This window comes from Platichthys flesus, chromosome 9, assembly GCF_949316205.1.
Source record: "Platichthys flesus chromosome 9, fPlaFle2.1, whole genome shotgun sequence".
Classification (NCBI taxonomy): Eukaryota; Metazoa; Chordata; class Actinopteri; order Pleuronectiformes; family Pleuronectidae; genus Platichthys; species Platichthys flesus.
Window position 1 is genome coordinate 5045931 of NC_084953.1, and position 14451 is coordinate 5060381.

At 42.9% G+C, this 14451-nt stretch overlaps 1 protein-coding gene across 1 annotated transcript in view; it reads left to right on the plus strand.

Moving 5' to 3' along the window:
* Nucleotides 1-13544, plus strand: part of LOC133960791 (collagen alpha-1(XXIV) chain) — a 79905-nt gene extending 66361 nt beyond the window's left edge. The window contains exons 44-60 of the mRNA XM_062395631.1: nt 1182-1235; nt 1500-1553; nt 2673-2726; nt 3164-3271; nt 5275-5382; nt 5466-5573; nt 6780-6833; nt 6948-7010; nt 7134-7187; nt 7315-7350; nt 8522-8557; nt 8976-9002; nt 10020-10085; nt 10408-10576; nt 10692-10801; nt 11127-11363; nt 12097-13544. Coding sequence (XP_062251615.1) covers nt 1182-1235; nt 1500-1553; nt 2673-2726; nt 3164-3271; nt 5275-5382; nt 5466-5573; nt 6780-6833; nt 6948-7010; nt 7134-7187; nt 7315-7350; nt 8522-8557; nt 8976-9002; nt 10020-10085; nt 10408-10576; nt 10692-10801; nt 11127-11363; nt 12097-12246 — 1488 coding nt within the window. The 3' untranslated portion in view covers nt 12247-13544. The remainder of the gene's footprint in view (nt 1-1181; nt 1236-1499; nt 1554-2672; nt 2727-3163; nt 3272-5274; nt 5383-5465; nt 5574-6779; nt 6834-6947; nt 7011-7133; nt 7188-7314; nt 7351-8521; nt 8558-8975; nt 9003-10019; nt 10086-10407; nt 10577-10691; nt 10802-11126; nt 11364-12096) is intronic.
* Nucleotides 13545-14451: the final 907 nt, after the last annotated feature.

Below are 14451 nucleotides of genomic sequence, written 5' to 3' on the forward strand. Positions count from 1 at the left end.
CTCTTCTGTTTGATTGTTGTTCGCACTCTTCTGGTGCTCGACTGAAACACAGCTCTGTTCAGATAAGGACGGACCACACACGGTGGAGAGGAGTAGAAACATTCCCAGAATGAGGCTGCTGAAATCTGCTGGTTTTGTCACGTCATGTCTGATGACGTTTAGCCCTGATCATAGTTGGAGTCCTTTTATAGATTGTAGATATGAGTCCTATCGGATGTCAAATAAGATAAATAATCTTATATAACTATTTTATTTAAGCTTCTTGATCAGAATACTGAAGATCATTGTTCAAAAGTATAAAGTTTATAATTTGTGGATATGATGTGACAGAAAGTTGGGAGATCTGTATTTTTGGGGATTGAGAAAACCTTTGTTGTTCTTTCCCCATAAACTATCTTTGACGTGCGCTGACAGCTTCATGCACAGACACACAAACTGACAGCGGCTAAATTTAATCTGCGACGGCTGATGTGGAGTTCAACATCAGCTGTCACTTTGCTACGAAGCATGCTAACTACGCTAGCAAGCAGAGGTTGGTGGCTAATTTACAGACTCAGCAAAAAAAAAAATGCCGACAAACTGCGATTCAAGAGTCGACTACCAATGCAATTTTTTTGGTGGCATTCGAAAAAGAAAAGGCTTTCAAGCCTTTCTCTGGCAACGTTTGTTATTTTAACTACAGGATAAAGTGAAAAGTTGCAGCTGAAGGTTTTTCCTCCATTGATTAGCTAATGATTATTGTCACTGGAACAGACTGAACCTGCGTATCCGTCCAATCTCTGACTCTGACCTCGGCCGCCTGCTGCTGAAGCCAAATAATGTTTCACCATCTCGTTCGCTGATTTCCACTGAAATGATTGACGGGTGTGAACACCTCCGTTATATGAAGTCGATCCAAACCTGTCTGCTCCTTGCATTCAGCCACTGGATGTGACGGGTCCAGCAGATTGTGTAAGAGCGTCCTCTGGCTCGCTCCAGGTTCGGCCAGAGGTTCACTTGATATAAACAGATTTTTGACAACGTAGGGAAAACATTTCTCAACTTTTGTTGATGCTGAATTTCACAATATGTGTTATTGGGACTGTGTGCTCCTGAATACATTTTACAATTTGCACACATGTTTTTTTTATCTTGCAAATATGATGTCGAGCCCTGATTATATATACAAAATTGTGTTTCAGGGCCATACTGGTACGTTTGGATCTCGTGGGGCAGTTGGACCACCAGGCCCACCGGTAAGCCAAAGAATATCTGTTGTGTGTAGTACAGTCACTACAGTACAAAGTATAAGTATCAGCTGTGAAGTACTTTTACTGTCATACCACTGTACAAGTAGTTTTTGCTTTAAATATTTATGTAAAAACATTGGAAAAGGTGGAAAAGGCTAAACTGGCTAAACTGGCACATCCTGCTGAAAGGTGTGTATCCAGGTAGCTTCTTGGTGTTATTGTGTTGTTTGTGACTTTGTGTGTGTGTTTGTATTTTTCTCTTGCTTTAAGGGATCACCAGGCGTTCCTGGAGAACTGGGTCCAAAGGGAGAGATCGGACCTGAGGTAAGTCCCTGAAAATCCCCTTAATGGGCCAATTAAAGGGTAAAGGGTTAATCCTGTCACTCATGAGCTGAGTAGAAGAAACTTTGTGTCCGATTCGTTGTGTAACGATGAAGAGAACTAGAAAAACTTCTTAAAAGAAAAACAGGCTGTGAAGGATAGAGCAAGAAGTTTAGAAAGCAACTTCAGAAAAACATGTTTTGATGTTTTCGTGGCCACGATTCCACTCGTCTACGTTTATCCCATCGGTGTTTGTTAAAGAGTCTTTGCTTTTGTTCTTCTTTGTCTTGGAATCCTGAACAATCTGAGCTGCTGGCATCAAAGCAGACGTATTTTTGGGCAAAACAAACTTTTCCCGAACTGACAGCTTTTGCTTTCATAGCAGCCGTGTTGTGTTGAGTCTTCAGCCTCGTCGGAGGCTTTCTGATTGCATAACTTCCATTTCCCCCGTGAAACAACGCTGAGCCTCCTTCATCAAGTTGCACGTAGCCTTCTCTCCTTTTAAATGTCCATAGGTTTCCAGATACCACGGACCCTTTTCCACATGTGAAACAGCTTGTATATGCAAGTGGGATTATATAACCAGAACACTATAGAAGTGTTACGGACGCTATGGGAGTATTGCTGTTAATTAATTCATCCTGGCGTGAGCTTAAAGTCCGTTTGAACAAAAACCTTCACATGCAACATATAGACTGAGCAGTGGAGAAATATCAGAAACTCAACTTTCTGCCAAGAAACACTGGAAACGAACGGATCTTCTGTCGTCCTGTTTCAAACTAACTGCTCCAGTGAAGGGTTCCATGAAGGATATCTGCAGAACTGTAGAGCCAACTTATTGTTTCAGGGATTCAAAGCATAAACTGAGTTGAGCCAATGTATTTTGGGATTTTCATGAGGTGGTATAGTATACTATTATTAAAAACCCAAATGTTAGTGTTATGCCTCATTTTTCACTTTAACCTGTGTATATTTTCTTGAGTGTCTGGACTCTTCTTCAGGCTTGTGTGTAACGAGGGCTTTAACGTCTCTGCTCCTCGAGAGGGCGACTGAGATATGTACCTTGTGTGTTTGTGTAAACGCACGTGATTGTTTTACTCTTCATGCTTTGTGTTTATCCAGGGCTCAGCGGGGAAGAAAGGAGCACGAGGCCTGACCGGAGCTCCTGGGATTGAAGTGAGTATCACATCGTCTAAGGCTCAACGCTAAAAGAGAAACATCAGCAGGGCGAAGCACTTAGAACAATAACTCAGGCCCTGAATTTGGCTCCATCCCAGGAAACCTCACGCAAACCATCAGACTGTTAATAGGCTGAATTGGATTGTTGGTGTAACAGGTATCAGAATAAGCCCGACATCAGCCACCCTTACTTTGTAGTTTGTGCCTAGGTACTTTAATTTGTTCTAAACTGACTTTCCTTAAAGTTACAAACATTTCAGTGCTTTAATACTTGAAATCTGTAAGTGGATGCTGACAAAATTCATTTATTTAGAGAAAAAGTGTCATGTGTTGATCATTTGATGTTGATATCTAGTGAGAACGGTTGTTTGCTCTTACATCTGTAAACGTCTGACAGCCTGACACTGACCGTGAGAGGTATTTTTCTTTTCCAGGGGCGTGGTGGGTCACCTGGACTCGTGGGAATGATCGGATACCCAGGGCTCGACGGTCCCACAGGACTGAGCGGCTTCACAGGACTACCAGGATTAAAGGGACGCCAGGTAATAGACAACATAACCACATAGACAGAAAATAATATGTGAAGATATTGGGAGTTTTATGCCACGTCTCAATTCCCTTGGACCATAAATGTAGGTCATAGTCAGAAGATTTGCTTATAGAAGACATTTGCTTTGCTCCGGGATTGAACCTCGATCAGAGACCTGTGGTCAGTGAGACATCCTCATCTTAACCTTGTGAGGACCTTGAGGTCACAGGTTTTTTCTCAAATATATAACTACTTGATCATTTACAGCAAGTGTATTGATGGAGTGAGTTCAGTATTATCAGTTGAAGACGATCAGTAGTATTATAAAAAGCTCTTCATCGTCGAGGCTGAGACTTCACCACAGCGGCCCGGGTTTGAATCTGGCTGAGGCTGGAACACGTCATCTTCTCTCTCTCTCTTGACCAAAGATAAATCCCAGAAATGTCTTTAAAAGAAGACAGAGACATGTGGCGGAGATAGACTAATCATTAGATGTCTTGTTTGGTTTGATTGGCTTCCTCTGCTTGTGACACACTCGGTTTATTCAAATAAATATGCAGCCAGAGCGGATTGAATTTTTTAGGCACGAAGGCCAAGTCCCTTCTGTCTGGCTTTCATTTACACAATATGACTGTGTAAAGGTCAAGTGAATCCAATTTTGGCCTGTGATGTTTTTGGCCTGAAGTGGGAGAGTCTCTTTTCAAGCAGAACTCCGAAAGCTCTTAAATCACACAAAGTACATTTCATTTTAAAAAAACACAGACAGTGAATTCAAAAAATTATTCTTCCTATTATCCATATTATTTGTGAAATGTTTTCTTAAGCCAACAGTCGTGAGCCTCTATGGTTTTTTGTGATATTTTAATAAGCCTGTCTGAGCCGTTGAGTTCAGTCGGAAAACTCCATTATCAGTCTCACACAACTGTGGCAAAGATACTGGAATATGGCCGCCTGCAAACCAGTTCCCATCAAACCTCTCATTGCACTTGTTGGTCACGATTCCCATAACTGTCCGATATTCCTTTATTTATAGTTTTCCTCATTATCTGCTCACATTGCCAGTTGGATGCATTCGCACAGTGAGTAGCTTGTTAGTAAAAGTTAAGACTAACAGGGAGGGAATGCAGAAGAGGAATTGATGGAGGCACTAGTCATTTACCACAAGACTCATTTATAATTTTATGATTTTATGCACAAAGCCACGAAACACGGGAACAATCTGAAACAATAAATATCTATAATCTTGCTTCTGTCCTGCTCTTCTGTGCATGTGAACGTTTTGATGGATCAATCTCAAGTCTCTGAGAAACCTTATTAAAGTGACAGTGCCGTTTTCTCAAGCAAGAGCCTCTCAGCACCTGCCGGTTCAGGGGCATCAGCCCAGTGAACCTCCAACGGTATAATCCCCCCCGACTTATCCGCTCTCCTCGTGGCGATGGAGTAACAGAAGCATGTGGGGGGGGGGGGGGGGGGGGGGAGACCCGCCTCGATCTGTTATTCTTATATCAGCCGCTCTCGCCTCCGCCTCACCACCATGCTGATGGAGCAGGAAACCGCGGTGGTCTGCGGTGTGCGAGAGCCGCTCGGTGACAGGCAGTCAGTTTTATGGGCACACTTCAGGGGCATGCTGTCAAGAGCTGTTATTACAAGCAGAGGCCGGCAGATGTGAACACTGTGGTTTGCAGACATGATTTACACACGTGTTTGGGATGTAAGGAAATTTTACATCACGAGGGCATGTTTATAATGTACATATACAGGAATTCATCGTCAAGCAATTTAGTTTTCTAATAAAATTCCAGCTTTAGAAAAAGACATTAAGATCAATGTTGTGTTTTTCTTTATTTAACGGACATTACCACTGGTTTAGCACGTTTGACCATATTAACTACATGAAGACTCAAGGATAAAATGTCTTTAAATGTCTACCCATGGTTTGCCCTTGGTATTTAAATGTAGTCACACACTGGATTGGACATTTGCACTTGACACTGATACACTGTGGTGCACATGCAGGGTCAGAGAGGCTTGTTGGGACTCGAGGGACCTGCTGGACGTCCAGGTCCCAGGGGAGAGGTTGGACTTCCTGGACCTTCTGGAGAAGATGGACCCACTGGTCACAAGGTAAATATTGATCTAATGTTATTGAAAAAAAGATATGTCCTGCCACCATTTTGAGTGACCTTGAATGACCTCTGTCGTTTCAGGGGGAGTCTGGTCTTCCGGGGGACAGGGGGACGTCAGGAATCAAAGGCATAGAGGGGACTTCTGGGGACCAGGGCAGGACAGGTGACCCGGGACCCAAAGGACAACTAGTAAGTGTATAAGAACATTTCTGATTTAAAGGAAACTTGGTTAAATACAATATCTTAAAATAAGATTCAGTCTTGTGGAGATTGTGGAAAGGATTATTATTTATCATTATTAGATATAGGGATATTGACACAAATGTTCTAATCTACTTGAAATTGTTCTACAAGATTTGACATTAATACGTTTGGAAAAAAAGTTAAATATGCACTAGGAAAACTACTCAAATTGTTATTATTAAAACTTGACCTTCATTATTTTAACGTTTATCTGAAAATTGCTGACTATCACAAAGTTGCGTAATGCAGAAAATGTGTTTCTTTCATAGACTGAGAAACAACGAGCTCTGTTCTTTCTGCTAAGTCTGTGTATCATCAAAAATATTTCTATTTCAATGTGAAACTGTTGCATAATGTGGCTTTAAATCGACCCCATCCCTAGACAAATTCTTATCGGGGGGGGGGGGGGTTATGAATGTGTCCTTGTTGCTCTAAATATAGCTTCAGGGGGATTCGGTGGCCAATCGGTGGTGAGGGTTGATAAAGTGTGTGTCTGACACTTTTCCGCTCCGAGTGCAGTAACAAATTATGCGGGCGAGACCAGGAATGGAAACATTGTGCCTGGCAAGTTATATAAGGTCCTCGCACTCCAGGGACCTGAGAGAAGAGGTGGTCAACTTCACTTATGTAACTCCTCAGAAGAGGAGAAAAGACCCCCCCCCCCCCCCCTCCCTCCTCCAGCTATCGCCATTGATGCTCAGGGAACAGAGAGCGCACTCAGGCCCTCTGGTCAGATCCTCTTACGCTGTTCATCGAATAGAGTTTCTCGGCCAAAGTCGCGGGGCTGAAAGCGGAGCTGTCTGGAGGATGTGATTGACTGGCTGTACAAACACAGTGTCTGCCACCCAACCACAAAGTGTGTGTGTGTGTGTTGGAGGATGTGTGAATGTGGTTTGAGGATCGCTCCACACGCGAAGATGAGTGTGTGTGTGTGTCCCAGTTCTTTTTAAATAAAAATGGACATTTCTAAAGATCAACTCACAGCCTTTCAACTGTGTGTAGATCAGCAAGATATGATGGGAAAATCACACGTGAAAACACTTGTATGTTCCTTATGGTGTTTGTCAAATGCATAAAGTCCCAGTGTTGCTGTACAAAAGGAGATGAGGCTCCTCTGCTGCTGTGACGTGATGTTTTCTTCTCTGCTTGCAGGGAGAATCTGGAGATCTGGGGATGGTTGGTTTAAAGGGGTTTCCAGGACCAAAGGTGAGGCACTGAGGAGAGAACCAACAGTTAAACAACCTCAGTGACAATGAGCAGAACGATAATAGAAGATCAGAGTTTATTGTTTTTGTTATTGACATATCTTAATTCAAACAGGGGCCGAATGGTGATTTTGGATTTCGAGGGTTCCCCGGCCCTAAAGGCCCGATGGGAACTCTGGTAAGTTGAATGAAAGGCAGAACCAGTACATCACAGTATTGCTGGTAATACAAATATATCGTATAACAAAAAATAAACATGACAAACTTGAGTATTCAGCCTCAATCATACTGTTTCTTTCAGGGATTCTCTGGACCTGTTGGCCCTGAAGGAATGATCGGCCCGATAGGGAAACCTGTACGTTTCTCTGTGTGTGTGTGTGTCTGTGTGATTGTCTGTGTGTGTGTGTTTTAACAAGATAAGTTCTCCCCAGTGTGATGATATACTTTATATTACTTCATGCTTTCATTTGTCTTTTCCACAGGGGCCACGGGGTCCAAAAGGAAACTACGGTGAAATGGTAAAGTCTGATTCAAACTGACATGATAATGATTTACTGTACATATACTGTCCTCACTGTCAAAGCATTGGCTCCTAACGGGGGGCGGCTGTGGTTAAGGTGTAGAGTGGTCGTCCTTCAACCTGAAGGTCGGCGGTTCAATCCCCAGTCTGACCCATCTGCATGCCGAGGTGTCCTTGGGCAAGATGCTGAACCCTGAATGGCCCCCCATCGAATAACAAAGTGCTGCGAATAAGATGCATTTATTTATTTATTAGTCCCAAACACATGCACAGACATGCAAAGGCACACTCATGCAGGTAGGGAAATTTAACCTCTGCCTTTGACCCATCTGGTGCAGGACACACAGAGCAGTGAGCGACCATGTACGGCGCTCGGGGAGCAGATGTTGGGGGAGTAAGGTGCCTTGCTCAGGGGCACTAGACAGGGTAGGGAGACTCTTGGATTTTTGGACAGATCAATCCAGGTTCGTCTTCTGTTGTCTCTCCGTGGAGTCGAACCCGAGACGAACCAGAGACCTTCTCTGCCCATAGTCCAAGTTTCTGCCACTAGACCACCGCCCCGCCTAGATGCACTGTATGAATGGGTGAATGTAGTTCGGTTAGTATGACATCCTGAGGTGACGGCCGGTCGCTGAGTCGTGGTTGTTTCTCAGCGTCTCCCACACTTCGCTGCCGACCCACTCATGTAAACCCTGTAAAGGAAATGCCTTGTCAGAACGTTGTGAAATCCGCATTTTCATGTCTATATCCAGTCTGTAATATAAACAGTAGAGTGATTCCCGGCTCAGCTCTAAAGCCCTCTGTAATTCACACAACCACACAACACACAATGAGCCTTTCTTCGAGCCCTTTCCCTCAGACACTGATGTCAAGTATGTGTGTGTTGACATGAGCTACCTGAAACTCCACAAACAGACTTAATAAAGTCCAGCTGCCCCTCGTACAGTAGCTGCTACAGAACGGTGTCAGATCCTCAATCAGCCAGAGGGGGCAGCAGAGGACAACGTACAGTAGGACACACAGTCCCACTCATGTCCAGCCCGAACAGAGAAAGTTAACGAAATGTCCACACGATGTAAAGAAATTGTAAACGAGTTAAGAGAGAATTCAGTTTTTTACATATTTTTTGCCATTTCAATGAATATTTTCTGTCTACCTCTCACTTCCAGGGGCCTCAGGGACCACAAGGAAATCCAGGACCCACAGTGAGTGTGAACTTCATCATCACATTTCAGTTTGATGCTACAAGTTTAAACTGTAATGTTAAAGTTCTGTGATGTTTCTATTTGTGAAGATTCGTGGATGAGCTTCATTTCACTTTAGATCAATTCACAGAGATATTTGCATCTGCATAAAAACCTCATGGACAATTTTGAATTACTGAAAGCGTTCTATATGAATAATCTCTGATTTCAAATTATTTCAATTAATTTTAACTAGATGGAAATACACATATCTGAAACTAAATACTTCTTTCTTTCTGTCTAACTTCACGTGGGCCCTCACACATCTCCCAGTACTGTAGTTTCACAGAGACTCAGACTCCATACACCAGAATGTGAACTGAACTCAACAACAATAGGATCCTTTTTCACTGGGTCTTTTTCCTTTTCCCCACCTCAGGGACCCCCTGGAGCTCCCGGTCCAACAGTAAGTGCTTCATGACACACACACACAGTCAGGGTGAACCAGAAGAAGAAGCAGGACTGTTGTTTTGAGACTGATGTAAAAGACAGACATATAAGAGACTGGCCCAATGACAGCTGAGGCTGGAGGTGTTGTGTTTTCTGGGGGTTGTCTGTCCATTATTTGTCCGTCCCATTCCCATGAATATCTCAGGAACATCTGGAGGGAGTTTTGTTATACCTGCCACAAGCATCCACTAATGGCTGACGGCCAAAGGTCAAATCAGAGTTAAAGTGTCAATTACAATAGATTTTTAATGAAATGAGTCATATTTTGTACCCAGACGGTCAAAGGTCAACTTCACAATGACATAATATCTTACTGGTGGTTGTTTAACACCACAACTCAGGGAAGAGGAGACTGTTATTTCGTGTGGAGTTTCTGTTCCATCCCGTCCTGTAACCCAAGATCTTCTCCTGTCAAGATCCGTTCCTCCGACCGCAGAGCAAAGCCAGGATCGTGTGCGAGAGCCAGCGCGAGAATCTTTGCTGCTTATTTGCTAAATTACGCATGAGCCAACAAATCATCCAGTCATCATCCTAACATCTCTAATCCGTCATAACTTCTGGATAAAGTGTGTCAGAATGACGTTTTCCTGTTCAAACAATTCCAAGAACCCAGAGGGAAAAAACCATGAAGGGCTCCCGAAGTCCCAGAGGGGACAGTGGTCTCAGACTTATGGACTCCTTGTCTTGTTTACAGACATTATGTGATAACTTCACTGTTTGTGTTGAGTGGAATGTCTTATTCTTCCCCCCCGCCGGAGTCAGGAATGTGACGGTTTATTGATGGAGGACTCATTTGACTGTTTTCCTCTTGTTATTAAAAGTGGATTCAGATTCTGCTCAAGTTTTCTCTGTAAACTGGACGTGTGTGGATTTCGGTAAACTATCAACAAACCCGTGGATTAAAATCTCTCAGTTTAATAATGAACAGGATACTGAGCGTGTTGTGTGGATAACCATGATATTCACCCCACAGAGGCGGATATATGACGACTCTGTGTTCTACGGTCGATCCGACTCTCATGCTGACCCCAGGACAGAGGTGAGACACTGATTCTTTGTCAGCTGCTTGATCATATTGTTGGATGGATGGTAAACAAGTTGGCAGATTGATGGCTGGGTTTCCCTCCTATTAAATTTGTCATTGCTCTAACCAGAAGGTTGGCAGGTCCATCCCAGTCTTACCTAGTCTGCATGCTGAAGTGTCCTTGGGCAAGACCCTGGACCCCAAAATGCCCCTTCTCATAGAGAAAGTGCTGCAAATAGATGTACTGTCTGAATGTGTGTGTGTGTGTTTGTGTGTGTGTGAATGGGTCATCAGGACTAGAAAACAGAGCATTTACCATTTCACCGTGTTTTACCAGAGTTTCCAGAACACAGAGGTGAGCCTGCCCGACCAGAACACGGAGATCCTGCAGACCCTTCAGTATCTGAGCAGTGTGATCGAGAGCATCAAAAGGCCTCTGGGCACCAGGGAGAACCCGGCTCGCGTCTGCAAGGATCTGCTGGAATGTCAACACAAAGTCCAAGATGGTGAGAGACTCCACTAACTGGTTCCGTGCAACTTTTTATTTATATAAAAAACCTTTTAATAAACACAATCTTGTTCTCCTTGTTCTTTTCCTTCTGTCTGAATGGGAACCTGCAGGTTGGTTCTGGGCTGATCCCAATCTGGGCTGCACTTCTGATGCCTTCAGGGTCTTCTGTAACTTCACCGCAGGAGGACAGACCTGTTTACATCCACTGGCCCCGAATAAGGTAACAGCTGCACTGAGCTCGGATCTCCACCCAGGCCAAACCAAAAAGAACTTAGTGTAAAAAGTCAAACAACACTTCTAACTTTCAAGATGCTGGGAAAGGGAATGAACGATGTTTAATAACATGTTTTTGAATCATGGGGATAGAAAACATGTTTTCTCCCATGTCTGATTCTTAGAGCTTTTCCCTCAGTTGAATACATCCCAAAGGTTTTGAATCAGAAATCCTCTGTATTGTGAACTCTATGTTGTGTACATTTTCCAAGTCTTTAACATGAGACAACTCTAATTACAGATTGATCACACTTATACTCTTTCCTCCACAGATGGCGTTCGGTGTCGGCAAAGTCCAAATGAAATTCCTTCACCTGTTAAGCACTGAGGCCAGACACAGCATCACGCTCCACTGCCTGAACGATCCACCCAACGTCCCCGCAGACGGCTTCACCTCCACCGGGCCGGTACACCACGAAGACATCACTCTGCTGTTCCGTGGCTGGAACAAACAGGCGTTCGAGAAAGACACGCTACTCGAACCACATGTGCTGCAAGACGAGTGCAAGGTAACAGGAAGGACAAACGAGTGGCTCCTACTCCTAATCCTGGAATGTCCCCTCGCTCTGATTATGTTTATGGAAATCAGGCCGTAAGGAGATTTGGATTGAGGTGGTTTGACTGTACAGCTGTTGTTATGATGAAGGATGTAAAAGTTCATTTATTTAGAGCCTGATTGTTACAAGATGTCATCGTTGATTTACGTTGATCTTTCAAACATAAAGTGATACCGATAAATATGTTCAATCATTTTTTACAGAACATAATTCATAAAAATTAGCTTGATGGCGATTGACTTCATGTTTAAACCTTTTCAAATACAACTCGAACAAATTAATCTAAAAACTATCAGCCAATACATAAGCCCCAAAAATCCAGTATCGCTCCTACCCTAGTTTTAATATTTCTGTTATTTATTTGTTAATTGCCAAAGGGAACAATAAACGTCCAGACTCAGTTTCACAACACTGCACATTTATATCCCCACAAAGCACGTCCCATGAAACAGACAACAGAGACAATAGAATGACAACATAAGACAATTTGACGGACAGTAAAGAAGCCAAGCTGGGTTAGTATCGGCTGCAGGTACAAGGCTTGCACAGAAGCAGGCCCTGGTGTCCTGATGGCAATTAACACTTTTGTCCCTTGAGTAATAAAAGTTGTTTCCAAACAGTTGCATCGTGGTAAAATTGAAAATATGAAACATGTGACTCAGCTTTTCCTTCTTTTCTCTTTCAGATCCAGGACGGGAGCTGGCACCAGTCACGTTTCCTCTTCCACACTCAGGACAGTCGTCAGCTCCCGATAGTAGACGTGCAGGGACTCACACCCACATCATCGCCCGACAGCCAGCAGCATCTCGAAATCGGTCCGGTCTGCTTCCTCTGACTCCAGCATCACCGTCCTCTGACCCCCTCACATCAAACTGCGTCAATGCAAGGCGGTTTCAAAATGGCTTGAAGGCTTGAAGACCAAGCCTGAGGGAGAGCGTCCACGGGAGTCGGTCCTCGTCCTCGGGGCGTGTTGATGGGACTTTTGTGAGAGTAACAAAAACGCTTGGTGTCCAGCTGAAGGCAGAACTTCAGGAACTCGATCTCTTGGAACATCCAGGCCAAGAATCCAAGAAGAGAACCGTGTATAACAATATTTATCAAATACATGTGTAGCCTACTTTTTTTGTTTGTTTTAATTTGCAGTCAAATGGTGCTTAGGTCGGCTGTACATGGACCCACGTTAGTCCCTGACCACAGGGCCGGGCCTCACTAAGCCGCCGCCGGTCCGAACCCCCAAAACACACACACAAACACACACCATCCTACACAGGGGCCGAACCCGAAGGAGCGTGCCAGGCCTCGACACAGGAGCACTGTCCAACTAAAGGTTTATATGAGTGCAATAGCATGTGGATGATAACGTGTGACTTTTGAATAGTTCATTTTTTTCCAATCAAAGGCCTTATTTTACATTGTTTTTCATGACATGTGTTTCAGTCCCGCTCAGTCGGACCTGCTCATCCTGACGGATGGAGCTCTACCTCTACCCGCTCATTTGCTTTTTCTAGAATAGTCGCTAATGTCGAGTTAGTCCGTTTTGCCTTTTTCGTGTTGTATGTACCGGTTACATCAAGATGTGTTCAATTGTACAAGTACCTATGTTGATTTGGTCATTTCTAATTTATGAACCAGTTTTTGTTTTTTTTGCTTTTTTGATACACCACATATTTTTGTAGCTTTTCCGTCTATGTGGCAGGTTGTTCAGGGGAAACCTACCATTGGTGCTGCAACACACAATTAGTCATCAGCGAGTTTTTGCATTTCCTGTGTATATATTGACAGCATACTGTATGTTTATTTATATCCTTTTTTTTGCTCACATCACTGTATCACAGTAAATTATACTCAGAGAGAAATACTTGGTCAACCACAACTCAGTCTGAAGAAGTATTTATGTTCTTAAGGTGTGTTTGTGTGTTGGACTGGCAGCTACCATAAGCCAGAGTTAGAATACACACACACAAACACACACACACACACACACACACACACAACTCAGTCATTTCATATCCTTAACTTATATTACCTTGAACAAAGTGTAATTATATAAAGTCTGTGGCGGATTCAGTCGGATGCTGATGTGTAAATAATAAACAAGTTGTCAAACAATTAAATGAAACCTTTTATCCACAAGTGAGTGTGTGTAGTTGAATTAAAAAGACAATGCTTGAATGTACACTTTAATAGAATTTGTATTGTGACATATACAAATAGACATATACATATACATATCTATATGAGTATATACTGGTTATTGAGTCACTTCTTCATTGCCATCATTGAGGAGACAATGAGTGAGACCTTTAAACAAGAATGTGGTAGATTGATGCAGGTTCCATGTGCGACAATTGCTTTTACTTTTCAGACGGACATCTTATCCATTCAAATACTAAAACATGGGCAATAATAGAAAATTCACCAGGCATCACAACAAAGGGAATATAACATAAAAAATATATATGTATACATAAATGATGATGAATATAAAGATAAACAACAATAACTGTTATTATTATTATAAGAATTATGCTGCTATAATTAACAATGATCCATAATCCATAATTATCATTCTCATCATTCTCACCTTATCACAACTAGTTGGTCAGAGCTGAAAACTGATCGTTACACAACGGTTCCTGGTCTCTCTCTCCTCCTCACCCTCTATCTCTCTCTTTTCTCCCCTCTTTTCCAGCCATCACTCCTCTCCTCCCCTTTTTTCTCGACTCAGAACCCAATAGTCGAGGCAGACGACCGCCCTCAATGAGTCTGGTTCTGATAGGGGTTGGTTCTAATAGAATATTGTTGTATATATTTATTGTTGACAATAAATTGTCAAAACAAAAATAACTAAATGAATAAATAATAATAATAAATATCAAATAAACATTGCCTGTGCATTGAATTGAGTCTGAATGAATCTTAACAACAATTCTAAAAGATTGAAAAGATGAAAACATCTCAATCTTCATCACTTTGAGGTTGTTGTAGTTCGCCGCTGAGACACTAGGAGTCGCCACCCAGCGGATTCCCAAACAGGAAG